This window comes from Oenanthe melanoleuca, chromosome 21 (genome assembly GCF_029582105.1).
Source record: "Oenanthe melanoleuca isolate GR-GAL-2019-014 chromosome 21, OMel1.0, whole genome shotgun sequence".
Taxonomy (NCBI): domain Eukaryota; kingdom Metazoa; phylum Chordata; class Aves; order Passeriformes; family Muscicapidae; genus Oenanthe; species Oenanthe melanoleuca.
The window spans coordinates 37,733-55,023 of record NC_079354.1 but is presented as its reverse complement, the minus strand read 5'-3'; the positions used below and the strand labels follow the sequence as shown (position 1 = coordinate 55,023).

Here is a 17,291-nt window from a genome sequence, read left to right as displayed (position 1 = left end):
GCGCTCGGGGAGCTGTCTGGATTTGTTTAAAAAGTGGAATAAAAAGAAAAAACAGTCATGGTCTGAGCTAGTTTGTTGTAACAGCTGGGCTGGTTAAACACACCCATCAGGGCTGGAGGATGTAGGGCTGTGGTGGGCTGAGGTGGCTGCTGTTTCTCAGAGTATTCCTGGGGTAGGAAAATACAGATATTAATATAAAATTTGCTCCCAAACAAATGTGGACAGAGGAGATGCCAGTGGAGCTTTGTGTGACTGTGCCTGGGGCAGGGGTTGGCCCTTCCCAGACCCTGGATGGGAGAGGGAAGGGGTTTGTAAGGAATCAGGAGGTTACCCATAGGTAACCCATAGATAACCTATGCTGTGTGAGCAGACCCCCCCTCATCCTTTTTCCTCTCCAGCCTCTGGAATATGCCTGGGATCTTAAATGATACCACTTCGTCCTGCTTTGCAGGCTGGGGACAAGGGGAACACTGGAGGTGAAGGTGGTTCAGGGCACAGGGTGTCCCATCCTGGGCATAAACCAGAGCAATTTATGTTCATTTTAGCTGTGATTTGGCAAAACTGTGGGAGGAAGCTGCCAGGCAGGTTGGGATTCAGTTTAGTGTGATCCATCAGCTCTTCCTGAGGCACATGGATCAGTTTTGATCCTGCAAACTGCCTTGCTTGCTGTGGTGCAGGTGGAAGCTTTGGGAAGCCCTGTTTGACCTGTATTGACCAGGCTGTGCTTTGTCTCCCTGGGGAAGATGCTGGGAAACCTCAGGGTGTTTTCCATCCACAGCACTGGATGGAGCTGGCTGAGAAGCGTGGAGTGGAAACATGGCATCGATTGGAGCCTCAGGATGTGATTGTGCTGAGTCCTGTGTTAAATCAGTGCATGAGAGTGAGGGACAGGCTTGTCCAGGACTCTGTCCTGTGTCTGAGGAATATTTGCTCTGCTGAACCTCTGCTGTCCAACTCCAGATCCCTGAGCAGGGAAAGAATGTGAATATCCCTCCTACCTCTATATAACTCCCTGCACTTCCCATCTTGGAACACTTGGAAGCCCTTATAATGTGTTTTGGTCTAGAAATTTGGTCTGTTTGTTTTGGTTTTAATACGAATTACACAGGGGGAGTTTGAAAAGCCCTCCCCTGGCTCCACAAGCTGCTGGATACAATGCAGGAGTTGCTGCCCTCATCATGCCAGACACCAAAGATTCCTTATTTTCTCCTGGCAGGTAAATTCCAACCACACCAACCGGGGGGGGGGGTCTTTTTAACAACTGTTGGTTGCACAAACACAACAGTGCCCAGCCACAGACTGACTCCTGCAAGTCTTGTTGTCACATTTCTGCCTTAGAGACCCTTGAGTCTGGAAGATTTTCCCGGTACAGATTCTTTCTGGCTATAATTTTTGGATAAACATAAGCACTGGCAGTTTAATTCTTAAAGATGTTCAGATTTGCCTCCTTCCTAGACATTCCTTGGGAAAATAATGATGCTCTCTAGGAGTGATCTGGTATTTTGTGTGTATCCTGCCAAAGAAAACATCTGTGACTCTGTGTCCATCTGTTTGCTTTCTCTCCAAGGTTGCACTTGATGATCTGAGGGTCGGAAGTCATGATCTTGGAGGTCTTTTCAACCTTATTGATTCTCTGGTTCTCTCAGTGTCTGTTTTAATCTGGTGTTTAGTTTCCACCAAGCTGTACTTGGAGTTGAAGGGGCTGAGGATAAGCCAGGTTGGGAGAACTCTGCCTAGGGGGAGCAGCTCCTATCACATGCTTGGCAGGCAAAGGAGGGTATGTGAAGAGAAACCTTGGGAGAGAGGGAATAGGGCTGAGATAATGGATAGCAGGGGATGGGGGGCAGTGAGGGCAGTGGGAAGCAGGAGGGACTTGAGGAGTTGTTGGGCTCCAGGAGAAATGGTGCTGCTGCAGTGAGGAATGTTTAGAGGAGCTGTGACAGATCTCCAGGAAACCCTGCCTTTTGTTTCTCCTCTGCTTACACCAAGCCTTGCCTTGCCTTGCAGAAACCCAGCTGAAGGAGGTGAAGGAGATGCTGGAGCAGGAAGGTTTATCCCAGATCTCCTGCAGTGCTGCCAGTGAACAGGTCGCATATTTCCTGGTGGAGCGGGCGGCGCTGCTAGGGAAGCTGCAAGTGGCAGCCCAGCAGCTGGAATCCCACAGCATAGCTGGTGGGCTCCAGGTACCTCCTACTCCATGGCTCTGGCTGCCTGATAGCTGTAGGAAAGGAATATCTTTGGGATATTTCTGTAATGAAAATTTTTTCTTCTGTCTCTGAGGCCACTGTGGAGTCTTGGGGGCCGAAATCCTTGAAGGAGCTACAAGAAAGATGGAGTGAGAGTATTTACAAGAGTCTGGAATACCAGGACAAGGGGGAATGGTTTCAAACTGACAGAATATGTCTAGGTTGGATGTTGGGAGGGAATTCCTGGCTGTGAGGGTGCTGAGGCCCTGGCTCAGGTTGCCCTGAGAAGCTGTGACTGCCCCATCCCTGGAAGTGTCCAAGGCCAGGTTGGGCTTGGAGCAACCTGGGATAGTGGAAGGTGTCCCTGCCTATGGTTGAGTGTAGAATGGAATGAGTTTTAAGATCGTTTCCAACACCAGACCAGTCTGGGATTGCAGGATTCTAAGTCAGTGCCTTTCTTAGTTCTCACACTTAGCACTTGATTTACTCCCACATCTGCACAGGGACAGTGAAATGGATTAATTGTCCTGTATTGAGGTGTTTGTGATGTGGCTGGTGTAAGGATCTTCACTGGGTAAGCATTACTTTCTCTGGTTCAGCTGGAGCAGAGGAGGCTGAGGGCGGAGCTCCCTGGGAGTTGCAGCTGCTTCTGTGAGGCAACTCCGATCTCTGCTCTTTGTGAGTAGGGCCAGGATCTGAGGGAGCAGCTGGAGCTGTGCCAAGGAGGGTTAGGTTGGATATCAGGAAAAGGTTCTTCCCCCAGAAGGTGGTGGGGCACTGCCCAGGCTCCCCAGGGAATGGTCGTGGCCCTAAGGCTGCCTGAGCTCCAAGAGTGTTTGGGCAATGCTCCGAGGCACAGGGTGGGATTGCTGGGATGTCTGTGTGGGGCCAGGAGTTGGACTGGATGATCCTTGTGGGTCCCTTTCAGTTTAGGATATCCTGGTCCTATGGTTCCAAGACCACCAGTTTCCACCTACTCCTGACTTATGATGATGTCTCTGTGGAACTGGAATTCAGGAATGCTGGAATTCAGGGATTCCGGGAGCTGCTGTTTGTCCCTGAGGTCTCAGGCAGTGAGGAGGGAGCAAGACCTCAAATAAGGGGTCAGGGTCTTTCTCTTGTTCCTTTCTGTTTCTTCCTGCTGACAGGAATGGAATCACACAGCAGTTTGGATTGGAAGTGACATGGGACACCTTCTACTAGACCAGATTGCTCCAACCTGGCTTTGAATGCTTCTGTAGAATTGTTACGAATCTAATGTTCTTTGTTTCCAATCAGCCACGGCTTCTCCACATTTCTTACACTGGGCACTCTTTCTGTGTTTTTAATCAGCTGAAGGACACATTGGAGATGTGTTTTCCCGGAAAACAATCTCCCTGACTGATTGCTCTCCCCAGTGATGTCATTGCTGTCTGTACCTGTGGAGCAGAAACTGTTGATTAAACACTCCATTGTTCCCGGGAGCATCCCACTTGTTTTGCAGAACCATTAGTGTTAAAGGTTAAGGTGTTAATTGCTCATCTGACTCTGTTTACTGGAATGCATGGCCTTGCTTGTTCCCAGCTGACCTGTTCCACTCTTGGAATGAAGGGCTGGACACGTTCCTGTCTGGTACAGGGATGAATTCAGCTTTTAGCCAGACAGCTCAAGCAGAAATGATTGTCTTATTGCGTCCCCAGGAAAGCAGAAAAGCGGGATAAAAACTTGCCTCTGTGTGGTCAGCTCCAAGAAAGCCATAGGAAAATGCCTTCTGGGTTCATGGCATGTGCTAGGTCACACATCCTCTCAAGTGCCAAATATCAAAGGCAGCCAATGTGCTGAGCCTGAAGACCCCCTCAGTGCAGATGCAGTGGAGCAGGAATGTGTAACTTCATAAAAAGAGGGATGTGGAGCAGTGGTCCAGGGAAGCTCCTGGAGTTCAAGTTCGTGTGCCTGGGTCGGGACAATCTGAGAATGAGCACAGGCTGGGGGAGGAATTAATGGAGAGCAGCCCTGCAGGATGGATCTCGGAGTTCTTGTGGATCTTGTGAGCAGGAGTGCATGTTTGCACCTCAAAGGCCAAACAGCATCATGACTGTGCTCCTCTCTGAAGAGGCCCCCCCAGCAGTTCTGGGATCCCCAGCACAGGAAGGACCTGTTGGAATGAAGCCACAGAGCTGCTCAGAGGGTTGGAGCCCCTTGGGAGCCAGGCTGGGAGAGCTGGAGGTGTCCTCCTAGACAATGCTCTAGGGAGACCTTAAAGACCCTTCCAGTGCCTGAAGGGGCTCCAGGAGAGCTGGAGAGGGACTTTGGACAAGAGTCTGGAGTGCCTGGACACAGGGGAATGGGGGAGGCCCTGGCACAGGCTGCCCAGAGCAGCTGCAGCTGCCCCATCCCTGGAAGTGTCCCAGGCCAGGCTGGTGAGGCTTGGAGCACCCTGGGACAGTGTCCCTGCCCGTGGCAGAGGTGGAATGGGATGGACTTTAAAGTCTCTTCCATTCCAAGCCTTTCTATGATCCCGTGATTCCAAGTCTCCCAGTGTTACTCTGACAAAGTGAGCCGCTCACACTCAAAAACTCAAAAAGTGCCAAAACTTTGGGCGAAACTGAGCTCTTCAGCTCTTGTGGGCAGGCCCAGGAAATCAGAGGTCTTAAAAAAAATAGTGAACCCACATAGCTCCCAGGAGGAGCTGGGGAAGCTGAGGGATTTTCACAAGGGTTTGGGCTAACTCTGCTTGAAACATTCCTGTCAGGAATAAGGCATGGTAACAAAGCCCTATCTAGTCAGGATATGTTGGAACTGAAAATCCCTCTCACGATGCTGAGGGACACAAGGCAGTGCTAAGGAGCACATGGCAGTACTGAGGTGTGCTGGTGGTGCTGTTCTTCAGGAACATCTCTGTGTGCAAGGCTGGCTCCGCTCACACCTGTCAGGCACTGAGAGCTGAATTCCCACAGCAGTAGGAATATATACAGCTTCCTGGGGAGACAGAAATAAGGAAATGCTTGTTTTCCTGCTGGCTCATAGTTGAGATTTCGTGGAATCACCAAGGAAAAAGCCTGCAAGGTCATTGAGTTCAGCCATTCTCCAAGCACTGCTAGGGCCATCACTAACCCATGTCCCCAAGTGTCACATCCACAGGGTTTTTGAACACTTCTAAGGGTAGCCCATTCCAGTGTCTGACCACCTTTCCCATGAAGAAATTTTCCCTAATATCCAATCTAAACCTCCCCTGGCATAGCTTGACACTGTTCCCTCTTGTCCTGTCCTTGTTTCCTGGGAGCAGAGCCTGACCCCCAGCTGGCTGCACCCTCCTGTCAGGGAGTTGTGGAAAGCCAGAAGGTCCTCCCGGAGCCTCCTTTTCTCCAGTCAGAGTCTCCCCCAGCTCCCTTAGCTCCTCCTCATCACACTTCTGGTCTCCCTCATTTCAGGTTTGTCCTTAAGCAGGTTGGAAGGGCTTTTACTGGGTTTAGAGTAAAAAGCCCAGAGCTCAAACAGCATCACAGCCTCATCCTCAGTCTGTGCCCAGCCTGGGCAGTAAATAATCCCTTCTATTGAGAGCCAGGGAGCACCTCTCATTTAGGGGCAGGGCTGCCTGGTGGGCATCTTCTGCCTTTGGTTTGTCCCAGAACTGGCATTGGAGATGAGGTTAAATACACATTTTCCCAATGAGGCCAGTGTAGAGAGAGTGACAAACAGTTCTGCCTTGGTCACATCACCACAGGGTTCCTCATTTCCATTGGCACATTAACCCTTGTGTTTCAGTTCCACAGGGAAGAGCTGGAAGGGAAGCCAGCATTGCCTGCAGGAGTTGTGGGAGATGTGGAAGAGGCCCCACAGAGGCTGGTGGTGTCCCAGGAAGATATCCAGAGGGTGGCAGAGGAGCTGGATACACCGAGCAAAGAGCAGAGTGGAACAGGTAAGTGTTGCTTTAGTGGCCACTCCTGGCCTGCTCTTAGCCCTGGGGAGGGGGGAGGCAGTCTGTCCTCTGTCCTCTCTGCCTGGAATGTGGGAAAATCAGTGCCAGAAGTCGGCTTGCTCCCTAGGAGGTAGGAATGAAGTTGTTAACAGTCACAAATCCATTAATTCTGAGACTGGGCTTCTCTGATCTGTGATAAAGCTGCACAGTCTGGATGAATTTCCTTCTTATCCCTGGGAATCTGCTCTCTAGGGAGAGCTTTCTGCCCTGGGGGCCGATGGAGAGGGAATGGAGACTTGGTCTGGAAGCAGGGTAGCTGAATTACCATATGTACAGGGTTAGTTAGCAGAGCTGGACCTCTTATCCCAGGGTTCTCTAGGTACAGTTTAGGATGTTGCCTCCATAGGATCCTTAGAAAGTGCAGCAGTGGGGAGATTATTTGGTACATTGTCCTTGCTGAGAATATTCCCTTCATCTCCTTCTTGAAATAACTTGAAGTAACTGGCCAGCCCTGAAGTGCTATTTATAAGTAGGATTTTTAAATGAATTCTGACTGTAGAAATAAACAGTTTTCTGGAGGGAGACGTGGTAAAGCTGCTCTTGGAGTGAAATGTCCGTGGAAAATGTCCTTAGTGACACACTGGTGTCTGGATGCTCTTTTGGGGGATTCCTTGCATTGTCCCTAAATCTGTGATGCAGAATTTCATTGGAGAACAGCCCCATGTGCCTTTGCAGGGACCAACTCCCTGCAGGAGGCTGCCACTACCTGAGGCAGGTTTAGGGCAGAATTGCAGGTCCTGAGGCTCCCCTTGGAGGTCACACACCAGGACCTGAGAGTTTCTTTCCAGCCCCAGCAGCTCCTCTCCAGCCTCCAGCCCCATCATTTGCAGCCTTTTCCTCCCTGTACTGGGTGGGGATTGATCCACAGTCCCCAGGGATGGGTGAGTGATGTGGTGGCTGACTGGAGCAGGGACAGGCTTCAGCCTGGACTGTAGCCTGTGCTTTCCGCGGTGCTAGATGAATACAAGGCTTTACGGAATGTGAGTAAGGGTTTAATGCTTCTTTTGTCTCTGGGGTTTGTTGTGCTGTGTGTGCAAAATGAGGGTGAGGACATCCCAGTGGCTTCCCTGTTCTGTATCTCTGCAAGGCTTCTCCTCCCAGCGAGATTTGCTGCTAAAAACCTAAACTGGGGTCACTCATCCTTAGTAAAACCCCCTTAAACAGCATATTTTGGTTCAGTGATAACTTGTGTGCATTGGAGGGAAGAATTCCTGACCGGTTTGAGCCCAGTTAGTGGGATTTTGGTGACAGAAGGCTTTAAAGGTATTTAACAAAGTGCTTAAGGAATGTTGTGGGGTTTTTCCGAAGCAGAAGTGGGCTGCCACATCCAAACACTGTTGTTGTTGTGGAATCATCCCTGTGGTCCACCCTAAAGGCAGCTGAGGGGGAAAAACAGGAGAAATAATGGGAAAATGGGGGGTGGTCAGGATTTTTGCAAGAGGAAAAGAGCTGGAATTTTATTATCCTTTTGTCAACCTTTTAATAATCATTGTATTGATTTTATAATCAATTTGTGTAGTGGTCAACAGGCTTTTGAGTAAAATTTCCATTGTGGTGGAAGATGGGGGTTGGAAAGCAATGATCTTTGGGGTCCCCTTCCAACCCAAAGATGCTCTTTGCTTTTTATTTTAAATTACACAACTGAAAATCCAATATCAGAATCCTTGTTTGAAAAAGGAATTTGTAGCTTTTTCCAAATTGAAACCAAAAAGTAGATATATATATTTTTTGCCTGAATAGAGGTCAAATTTAAACTAAAATTTCCTGTGCCGAGTGTTAAGCTGAAAAAGCAAAAATATTTCTTCCCTTTTCTCTAAGGAAAATTGTCTCCTGAGACAGGATGATACCAGTGTGTCCTCAACATGTGCTAAGACAAACACCTTTTCCTATTTCTGCCCTGGAAATATTGGGAATCCGCATTTATTGGTGTTTGGATTAATTTATTAATTGATCCATTGATCCATTGAAAAATTGGTGTGAAATTTTTCCAGTTGTGGCCATTCCATTAAATTTTAACGTGTGGACAACACAGATACATTGGCTGGGATTGTGTTTCTGCCTGTGACAGTGATGGATTTTATAGTGAAAATTCAAAATGTGGCTGTTGGGTTTTCCGAAGAGAAAGCGAAACCTGTAGTAGATGAGGTGAGCAGTTTAAATGAGGTTTACCTCCGTGATTCAGAGGTGAACTGAATCCCTGGAATAATGATGGAGAGACTGCTGTTGAACCTGGATCTCCAGGGACATCAGAGGGTGTAGATGGGGGATGTGTTCCCACATGGATGTGACCCATGTGGATGTGTTTTATGAAGATGCGTTCCCAGTGGATGCAGGATGTTTTGGCAGGTGAGTGTGGGATGTATTCCCAGTGGATGTGGGACATGTCCGTGCTGCCTCCCACCCTTCCCATGTGGGATCAGCCTGGAATCCATGCGTGGAGGGTGGGCCAGGCAGGGCCAAGCCAGTGACACTTTCCTGGTGCTGCTGTCTCCAGACAGGACTGAGTTCCAGAGTGCCATGGAGCACAGGCTGGACAAGGAGATCCTGGCGCTGCGGGCACGGGTCCAGACGCTCGACTTGGAGAGGAAAGCATTCCTGGAGCTGGTGAGGATGCACCACGGCAAGCCAACAGTCCTGGGCTGGCTGTCATCCCTGCTCCCCAGCCTGCCCTGCCTTCCCCTTCCCCCTCCCTTTTCTGTGCCCAGTCTGTCCAGAGCTGTAGTTTGGCTGTGCCATGGTTCATGGAGCAGTAAAATTCAGGAAATGGGGAGAGTGCAGCTCTAGGAACTTCCTTCCATGCAGGAAGAGTTTGAGTGACTCCAGCTGAGTGGTGGCTTGAAGACTTTGGGACACATTTTCTGTGCCCATGGAGAGGGATCAGCTCTCTGCTGCTGGTCAGTGTTTACCCCAACTCAGGTGTATAAACAGAGTAAGGAACACATGTGCCTTTTCCTGGACTGGATTAAAGAGTAAGTTTACCTAAGTTTAGCATAAAACCCCTATCAGCTGGTTTGAAATCCATTTGAAATTTATGCTCATTTTTGATCCCTCTCAGCCGCTTTGGTTTTTAACTCAGCCCCATTGATTGATTTGCTTATTTTCTGTGAGTTCTCTTAATGGAGTTACTTACATTACTATCATTATTATGTTTGGTGTTATACAGCCAGGATTCTCTAAATGCTACCTAGAATTAAGGAACAATTAAGGAACTATCGACCAGATAATTCCTTACTGAGTTGCCAACAGGAAAAGGGGTAGAAGAATCTGCTTCCTATTGAAATGTATCATTGGGCACAAAATCTGCTGCTATTCTTATCTCCTGAGTTCCTTAAATCAGCCTTTGAGAGCCTGGAATTACTTCTGCCATCCCAGCACTGGCAGCTCTTGGCTCTCTTACAGTTCTCTCATCATCAAATGAGTGTTGCTAAATTAACAGAAGTATCTCTGAGGAGATACTTTTCAAATAATATTTTTCAGGTAATATCTTGAATGGGATTTATTTCCACTTGAGATGTTCAGAATTTTACAGTATTTTCGTATAGTACAGAATGTTTTATAGTTTTGGTCTTTGCATTTAAAAAAGTTGCTGGTTTCCCCATGTCTGTCACCTCAAACCATGTATTTACAGCACATTCTCTTTCTGGAGCTGCAAAAAACCATAACTTAGATCAAATTCCTCTGTTTGCTTATTTTTATTCCAAATAATATTTTCCTTACTGTAGCACATTGCTCCTTTCAGTCATTATGGACACACACAAAAAAAGTTGAAATATAAAATTTATATACATATATATATATATATAAAACGTAAGTATAGCCAGACTGAGATCAGTTCCAGCCACATGTTAAGCTAAAAGCAAATTCCCTTTATTGCTTAGGAATGGGGTTAAACTGTTGGCACAGATGTTGGGAACCCTCCAATTTTTTATTTATAGTAGTAGAAAATGTGCCTTATTATAAACTACAGCATTTCTGTGTCCTGAAAGGTGTTTTCTTGTGTGTGGGTTACAAGGAGTAGGGGAGGAGCAGGCTGGGCAGTTGGCCTGGAATGAGCTGTGACTGTGGGGTGAAGAGCTGCTGCTGGTAATGGAATTCCATCGATCCCATGGATGGAAGACACTGAAAGGTGTCCTCAGAAATAGCAGTTGGAATCTGACACAATGTGGGTGCGGTCAGGAAGTGAAAAAAGTTCAGGAAAATCACCCTTTAATGGATTGGAGCAGCATTCCCACTTTCGCTGCTCCTTGTCTGAGGCTGCTCAGTAGCTGGAGCAGCCATGGGATCTCAACCAATGCCTCAGGATAATGAATAGTAATAAATTAATAGTAAATGTGAAAATGGAGTGTTCACCAAAACTCAAAGCAGGTGTTTTGTGTTGCAGGTGGAGCAGCTCAAGGAGGAGATCTGTGATTACCAGCGGAGTGAGAGGCCAGAGCCTCCACTGGCCGAGGGAGTCGGAACGGCCTCACTGGAGGTGTTTCCAAGGGCTCTTTGGCATTCCAGAAAAACAGGGTCCTCTCTGCATCCCAGAACAGCTGTCCATGAGAACCTGGATGTTCTGGGGTTGGAGGATTTTGCTCCTAGGGCCGAGAGATGAAGCTGATGTGGTTGATGTGTTTTATTTCTGAGAGACGCGGGTAGCCTGGGAATCACTCTGTGCTTGCATAGCAAAGATGTGTTGGAGCTGAGTGAGGAGACCAGGGAGATGCTCCAGGGGCTGGAGCCCCTCTGCTCTGGAGCCAAGCTGGGAAAACTGGGGGTGTTCACCTGGAGAAGAGAAGGCTCCAAGGAGATCTCAGAGCCCCTTCCAGGGCCTAAAGGGGCTCCAGAAGAGCTGGAGAGGGACTGGGGACAAGAGTCTGGAATGCCAAAACAAGGGGCAATGGCTTCCCACTGCTAGAGGGCAGGGTCAGATGGGATGTGGGGAAGGAATTCCTGGCTTTGGGGGTGGGCAGGCCCTGGGACAGTTTGTCCAGAGCAGCTGTGGCTGCCCCTGGATCCCTGGAAGTGTCCAAGGCCAGGTTGGATGGGGCATGGAACAACCTGGGATAGAGGAAGGTATCCCTCCCTGCCCATGGAACAGGATGAGCTTTAAGGTCCCTCCAGCCCAATCCATCCTGGGATTTTGGTATCTCAATCCTAGTTCTGTGCTAATGTTGATTTTTCTCTCAGGTACAGGACACACAGGAAGCAGCAGGAGCTGATGGAGACACCGGTGCCAGCAGAACTGCCCCATATGAAGAACATGGAGATCAGGGTGTTGAAACTCTCCACAAAAGGTGAGAGGTGTAGCAGTCCTTCACTCTCTGTACTTCCACTGGTTCTTGGTGCTGTGCCTCTGGTGCTCTCTCTTGCACCCATTGGTTTTGATTAAATACTCTTTTAGATTTTGTTCTTCTGCTCCTGAATGGGAAAATTTGGAGGAGATGCAGTCATGAGGAATGGCTTTTTCCAGTTAAATGCTGACACTTCCTCCGCTTTGTTGCTTTCCTAAAAGAAGAGAGTTGGACTTTTGGGGCTCTCCATAGTTAAAAATATTGTTTCTAAGCCTGTTTTGGTGCTGAGAAGTTTCTTTTTAATTTGTTTGCTCTCTAGGAGTGCAGCAAAACACCTGGCTTTCCACCATAAATATGTAAACTGGGATTTCTAAGGGAATTCAAAGCTTTGTTCTCCCAATACCTGCTTGGGGGCAGCTGTACCTCTTCTGGCAGGCTCAGGGAGGAAAGGGTGACTGATCCCATCCATCTGGCTCTTTTCCCTTCAGATTCCCAAGCCTGTTCTCCACCTCAAGCAGTTGAATTTGCTGTTGTCTCTCTGCTGTTGGCAGCCTCATGCCTTACTTGTTTCCTGCCCAGAACTCCATCATTCCTTGTGTAGATCCCATCACCCCAATTCCCATCTAAACGAGGACAGGCACAGGACATGCTGGGTGTGAGACTGGAAACCAGCAGGAGAGTGTGAGGGAAACCTGGGCTTTTCCTCACTGGTGGGAAACACTTGGGATGCAGTTCCAGGCTTGGTGATGCTGGGTTTTGGTGTGCAGGTGCCGTGAAGCCGTGGAGAACACTGAGGGCAGGAATTCCCAGCTCCTTCACAAGCTACAGAAACTGGAGCAGGAACGTGGGGGTTTGGTTGAGCGCAATGAGGAGCTGGAATCAACTCTGGGAGAGACACAGATCCAAACCAAGCAAGAGAAGCAACAGCTGGAGAACGAGGTGGAGGGACTGCACCAGAAAGTAAGTAAGGAATAGGAGAGACAAGGTTTGGGTTTCTTTCATTTCATCTGCTTTTCTCTGTGATTGGAAAAAATAGAATGATGTTTGACCTGGCCCTGCACTCTGCTGTGTTAGTCTGACAAGAAAAACAGCCAGAAAAATCTGCCAGTTTGGAAGAGAGGGGGAAGGAAAAAATCCCAGCAGGGAGTAAATGACTCTTGGTTGGAAGTGCAGATTCCCCAGTGTTATGGAAGTGTTGTCTTTTCCATCTGCTGTTCCCCCTCACAGAATCCCAGACTGGTTTGTTTGGGTAGGGACCCTAAAGCCCATTGAGTCCCACCTCTGCCATGGGCAGGGACACCTTTCTCTATCCCAGGCTGCTCCAAGCCCCATCCAGCCTGGCCTTGGACACTGCCGGGATCCAGGGGCAGCCACAGCTGCTCTGGGCAGCCTGTGCCAGGGCCTGCCCACTCTCGCAGGGAAGAATTCCTTCCCAAGATCACATCTGACCTACTGTCTGGAACACTGTTGCTCCTTCATCCCAGTTAAGTGTCCAGGTGGCAGAAGATTGCACTTCGGCTTTTCCTCAGGGGCAGGATCTTGGAGGTGCATCAAACAGTGCTGAGTGTGAAGGCTCCGGATCTGGGAACATCCCTCTGAACACACAAATTGAGGGAGAGGGAATTTTTCCTATCTTGTGGTGTAGCAGCTGCTGTGGGTGGGGCTGGTCACCTCTCTTGGAAGAGCTCTGAGATCCATCTTGAGAAGCTCTGCTCAATCTTGATCAAGATGTGATCTCAGCAGGGTCCTACTTGACTTTGGGTACCCTCATCCCAGGGTAACCTGGATCTATTCCTGTTAATAGGACAAGTCCACTCAAATCATAATTTGACTTCAGGATGTGGATAGAAATTCTTTATTATTTGCCTGTAACAAATGGGAACCTTTGGGAAATCACAGATGTGAAGCACTTATTGAACATCTGGTTTTCCAGAACCATGGCAACGTTGGGGGCCTGCTTGAGCACCTGCAGGGCCACTTCCATCCTCTGAGCAAGGAGTAAGTTGTGGCTGAAGCCTCTGAGGCTGATGCTGCCTTTGTCAGGGTGATTTTTAGCCTCAGTTTTCTGGAGGGACTCTCCATCCCTCTGGAGTAGCTCTGTGAGGAGCACTGGCACTACAGGCTGGGTTGGCACTGCTTCCCCAGGGAAAATTCTGTGTGGACTGTCACTGCCAAAGCAGCTGATCCCTTACAGAGAGAGCAGCTGGGGAGTTTATAGCCAGAGAGAACAGAGGAAAGCAGACTTTGGTCTGGCCAGGTAGGTAGGTGGGATTCTCCCGACAAAGGCTGGCTGAGGAGGTCCTTCCCATGGGCTGAGGCTCTGCTGCCTGGCCAGGGGCTCTTCCTTGCTGGGGCTCTTGCCCTCTGCCCTCTGTCTGTGCTGGAAATTCTCTCTGCAGTGGGCATGGATTATCTATCTTTCCTGACTGGCAGCTCACCAGTCCAGAGTGTCCCTAGGGGATTTCTGAGGTGAGGTTTTAGACCCCTCTCTGCCAACCCCCCACTCAGTTTTCAGTGAGGAATAACTTGTCCTAACACCTGGTGTTAGGTTAAAATGTGGTGTCAGAGATGGTGCTGACATATCCCACGTGGATACACAACTCTAAGCTGGATTGTTCAAAGGAAGAGATGAGGAATTCCCAATAGCCTTTGGAAAAGCCTCTAAAAACAGGCTGAAGGCAAGTTCAAATACCTTAATGTGGGTGCCAGTGGCACCATGTTTGTCTCCTGTCTTGGAGGAGCCACAGGCCAGCTCTGGGATGGGATGGGATGGGATGGAAAAGGGTCTGTCCACTGTGGCAGTGCTTTGGTTTAACTTGGGGTTTGTTCAGCTCACACCAAACTCTTCCCCCTTGGACCAGAGTAAACACAGCTCTCCACAATCACACACAATGTGTTTCCAGTTTGAACAAATGCCTGCTTTGCTCTGTGGGCTGTCACACAGATCCCTGGGAATGCCATGCTCGGGAACCAAGGAGATGTGAGGCATTTTGCCTGCAGAGGCTTGGCAGCTGCTGCAGCTGGAAAAAAAACATTTTGAGGGATGCAGGGCCATGGACCAGAGGCAGGATGGATGAGGAGGTGGGTTTTAACCCTTGGATAGATCCATCTGCTTAATTGGAGGTTGCTGAGCTGTGTCCTACATTCCCAGGGGGCTTTAAGAGCCCTGGAGATGAGGAGGGAAGGGGCTGGAGCCTGGGCAAGGCAGTGCTGCTGGGCGTTTGCCAGTCCTGCCCCAGCTGGGAAGGACTTGGGAGGGTTTTTGTTCCTGGCACAGCTGCCGAAGCCTTGGCTGGTCAGGCTGTGACTCAGGACCAGGGCAGCAGGACACAGAGTGAGGATTGTTCTGCTGCTGGCATGAGATTTGGGAGCACAAATTAAGTGCTTAAAAGTTAATGGCTTGGAGGGAGAATAAAGAAATGCATTGCTGGGTATCAACTTCTGACCAAAGGCTGGCTGAGGGTGAGGAGGGGAGGTGTGTTTTGCATTTGAGATCCCTTTTGGAGTTCCAAAGTCTTGCTGAACCCAAAATTATCATCAAGTCATGCAAAAGGAGAGGGGTTTATTGTCCTTTAGCTCTTCTGTGAGAGGTCTGGGTGTTTCACCCCACTTTTAATACCTTTTAACACATTGGTGAGCTCATATCTTTAATTTAAAAAGCAGTGTTGCAGTGGCTTTCCTGAGTGTTGGGGACTGTTCCCTGCTGAAAGCTCCAGGAGACCCAAGAACTCATCAGGGAGAGCAAAGCTCAGAGGCTTTGAGGTGCTGCTTTGAAAATAGAATGGGATTGGCAGGGACTTGGCACTTCTTTGGCTTTGGGATTACATAGGAAGAATTTCTTGTCTGTGAGAGTGGGGAGGCCCTGGGCAGGTTGTCCAGAGAAGCAGTGGCTGCCCCTGAATCTGAGGAAGTGTCTAGGGCCAAGTTGAACGGGGCTTGGAGCAACCTGGGATAGAGGAAGGTGTCCCTTCCTGCCCATGACAGGGGTGGAGCTGGATGGGCTTTAAGGTCCCTTCCAATCCAAACCAGTCTGGGGTTCTGTGGAGCTGTACTTCATCTCCCTCCAGTGTTCCAGCTCATTTCAGGAGAGCCAAGCTCAGGCAGTTAGACACTCCAGCCTGGAGTTTTAGAAATAAGCTCAAACTGGATTTCAGGCTTAAGGAATGAAGGGAAAGCTGTCCAGGCTCCTGCCAGCAGTGGAGTAGGGGGGCTGCCAGTGCCAAGACTTGGATTTTGGAAAAGGGTCTGTGGGATCCCTTATGGGGAAGAGAAGCTGAGCTGCTCCTCTGGGATGATCCTTATCTGGGCTGCTCTGAGCTTCTTTGAGCCCTTTATAACTTCAGATGCAATAACTTTTCCCTGAAGGGCAGGTGCCCTTGTAGGGTGATCCGAATGCAGAGTGAGACCTTGTCTGAGCTCCCAGCTGCCAGGAGGTGCCAGGAGGAACAGAAGTCAGTGGTTACAGAGGTCAGTGCTTTGCTGTCTCAAGCCCTGAGTCCTTGGAGCCCTTCTGGAGGGACTGAAAACTTCCTATGAGCAGGGAAGGGACCAGTATGAGTCCTGATGGACCAGGCTGAACATCTGCTTGGATAAGATCAGTACTCTGAGTACAGGGAATAAGGATGACCCAGCACCTAAACTGGGGTGTCTTGGGGTCCTCCATGTTGGGGGAGCACCACAGTGTGTGGAAGCTTTGAGTTTTCACCATGTGCCTGGGTTGTTGCACTCCTTTTGTGGAGTGGAATTCCATCTTTTTCTGGCTTGAGTCCAGATGGGTCCTTCTTCCTTGGAAGGAGCACGATGAGGGATGAGCTGGAGCTGGCCATGCACATCCCCTCCTGTTCCTTGCTTCCAACATGGGCCTTATCCCATCACAGCAGCATAGGGAGCACTCTAGGAGTAGTTGTGCATTTAGTTGTGAGTCCTGGTTTGGTTTTAACTTGGGATTTGTCTGTGTTCAGATCACCAGTTTGGAAACAGAGTTCTTTGAGGTGCAGAAGAGCAAAAGTGAGATGAATGGGAACAAGCAGGTGACATCTGGAGCTCAGGACATGCAGGAGGTGAGAGCTTTTCCTTGGGAAATGAACTGTTCTGTTTAAAAATATTTTAAACTAGCATCTTAAATGAGAATCTGAAGTGACTCTCTCCTGGGGATGCTCTTTGTCACCCTCTCCTGAGGATTATTTATAGCCCCTCAGCTGATGCAGATGAATGGATTGTTGGAGGAATGCAGACAATGTGATCTCCATGAAAACTCTTCCCTTAGGAAGTTCTCTTGCCTTCAGCTGTGCCAGATGAGGAGGTTATTGTCTCCCCAAGAGTGTGAAGTTTTTACCTGTGTGAAGGTGCTCAATTCTTGTTTAGGGTTTAGTGAAACTAAGGTACATTTAAAGCTGATTCCCATGAGGTTCTGGGTTAACTTTCCTGTCAATTTGTTCCTAGTCAGCCCAACAATTGGACCTGCCTGGTGTGTCAGCCAGACAGAGGTGGGAGAGGAGCTTCCCATGGTGTTCTGGGTCAGTGGAGGTTCTGCGAGCCCTGGATAAGAGGAATACCACTGGAAACATTTGAGAACCATTTTTCTCCTCTCCTTGTTTCCTAGAAGACACATTTCCTACAATCTGCTTCCCTCTGCATAGAAAAAGCAATGTTGTGGAAGTGACTCTGAACATTTCTTGTTCCAGATGTTGGAAAGCTGTCAGGAAACGATAGACAGGTTGGGGAGTCAGCTGGGAGAGAGGAGAGAACGGGGAAAGCAACTGGCATCTGAGCTGGAGTTGCTGTGGGAAGACCTGAAGGCTGAGAAGGTGGTTCTGGGCAGCCAGGTATGTCCAGCCCCTGTGGTAGGACTCCCTGCAGGAGCCAGCTGCC

At 49.1% G+C, this 17,291-nt stretch overlaps 1 protein-coding gene across 1 annotated transcript in view; it reads left to right on the top strand.

Annotated features, from left to right (window-relative positions):
* The window catches only part of CCDC30 (coiled-coil domain containing 30), a 38,068-nt gene that overhangs the window by 4,531 nt on the left and 16,246 nt on the right, over positions 1-17,291 (top strand). Inside the window, exons 3-9 of the mRNA XM_056507914.1 lie at positions 5,931-6,084; positions 8,639-8,748; positions 10,526-10,618; positions 11,317-11,423; positions 12,188-12,380; positions 16,382-16,480; positions 17,105-17,245. Of these exons, the coding sequence (XP_056363889.1) occupies positions 5,931-6,084; positions 8,639-8,748; positions 10,526-10,618; positions 11,317-11,423; positions 12,188-12,380; positions 16,382-16,480; positions 17,105-17,245 (897 nt within the window). The remainder of the gene's footprint in view (positions 1-5,930; positions 6,085-8,638; positions 8,749-10,525; positions 10,619-11,316; positions 11,424-12,187; positions 12,381-16,381; positions 16,481-17,104; positions 17,246-17,291) is intronic.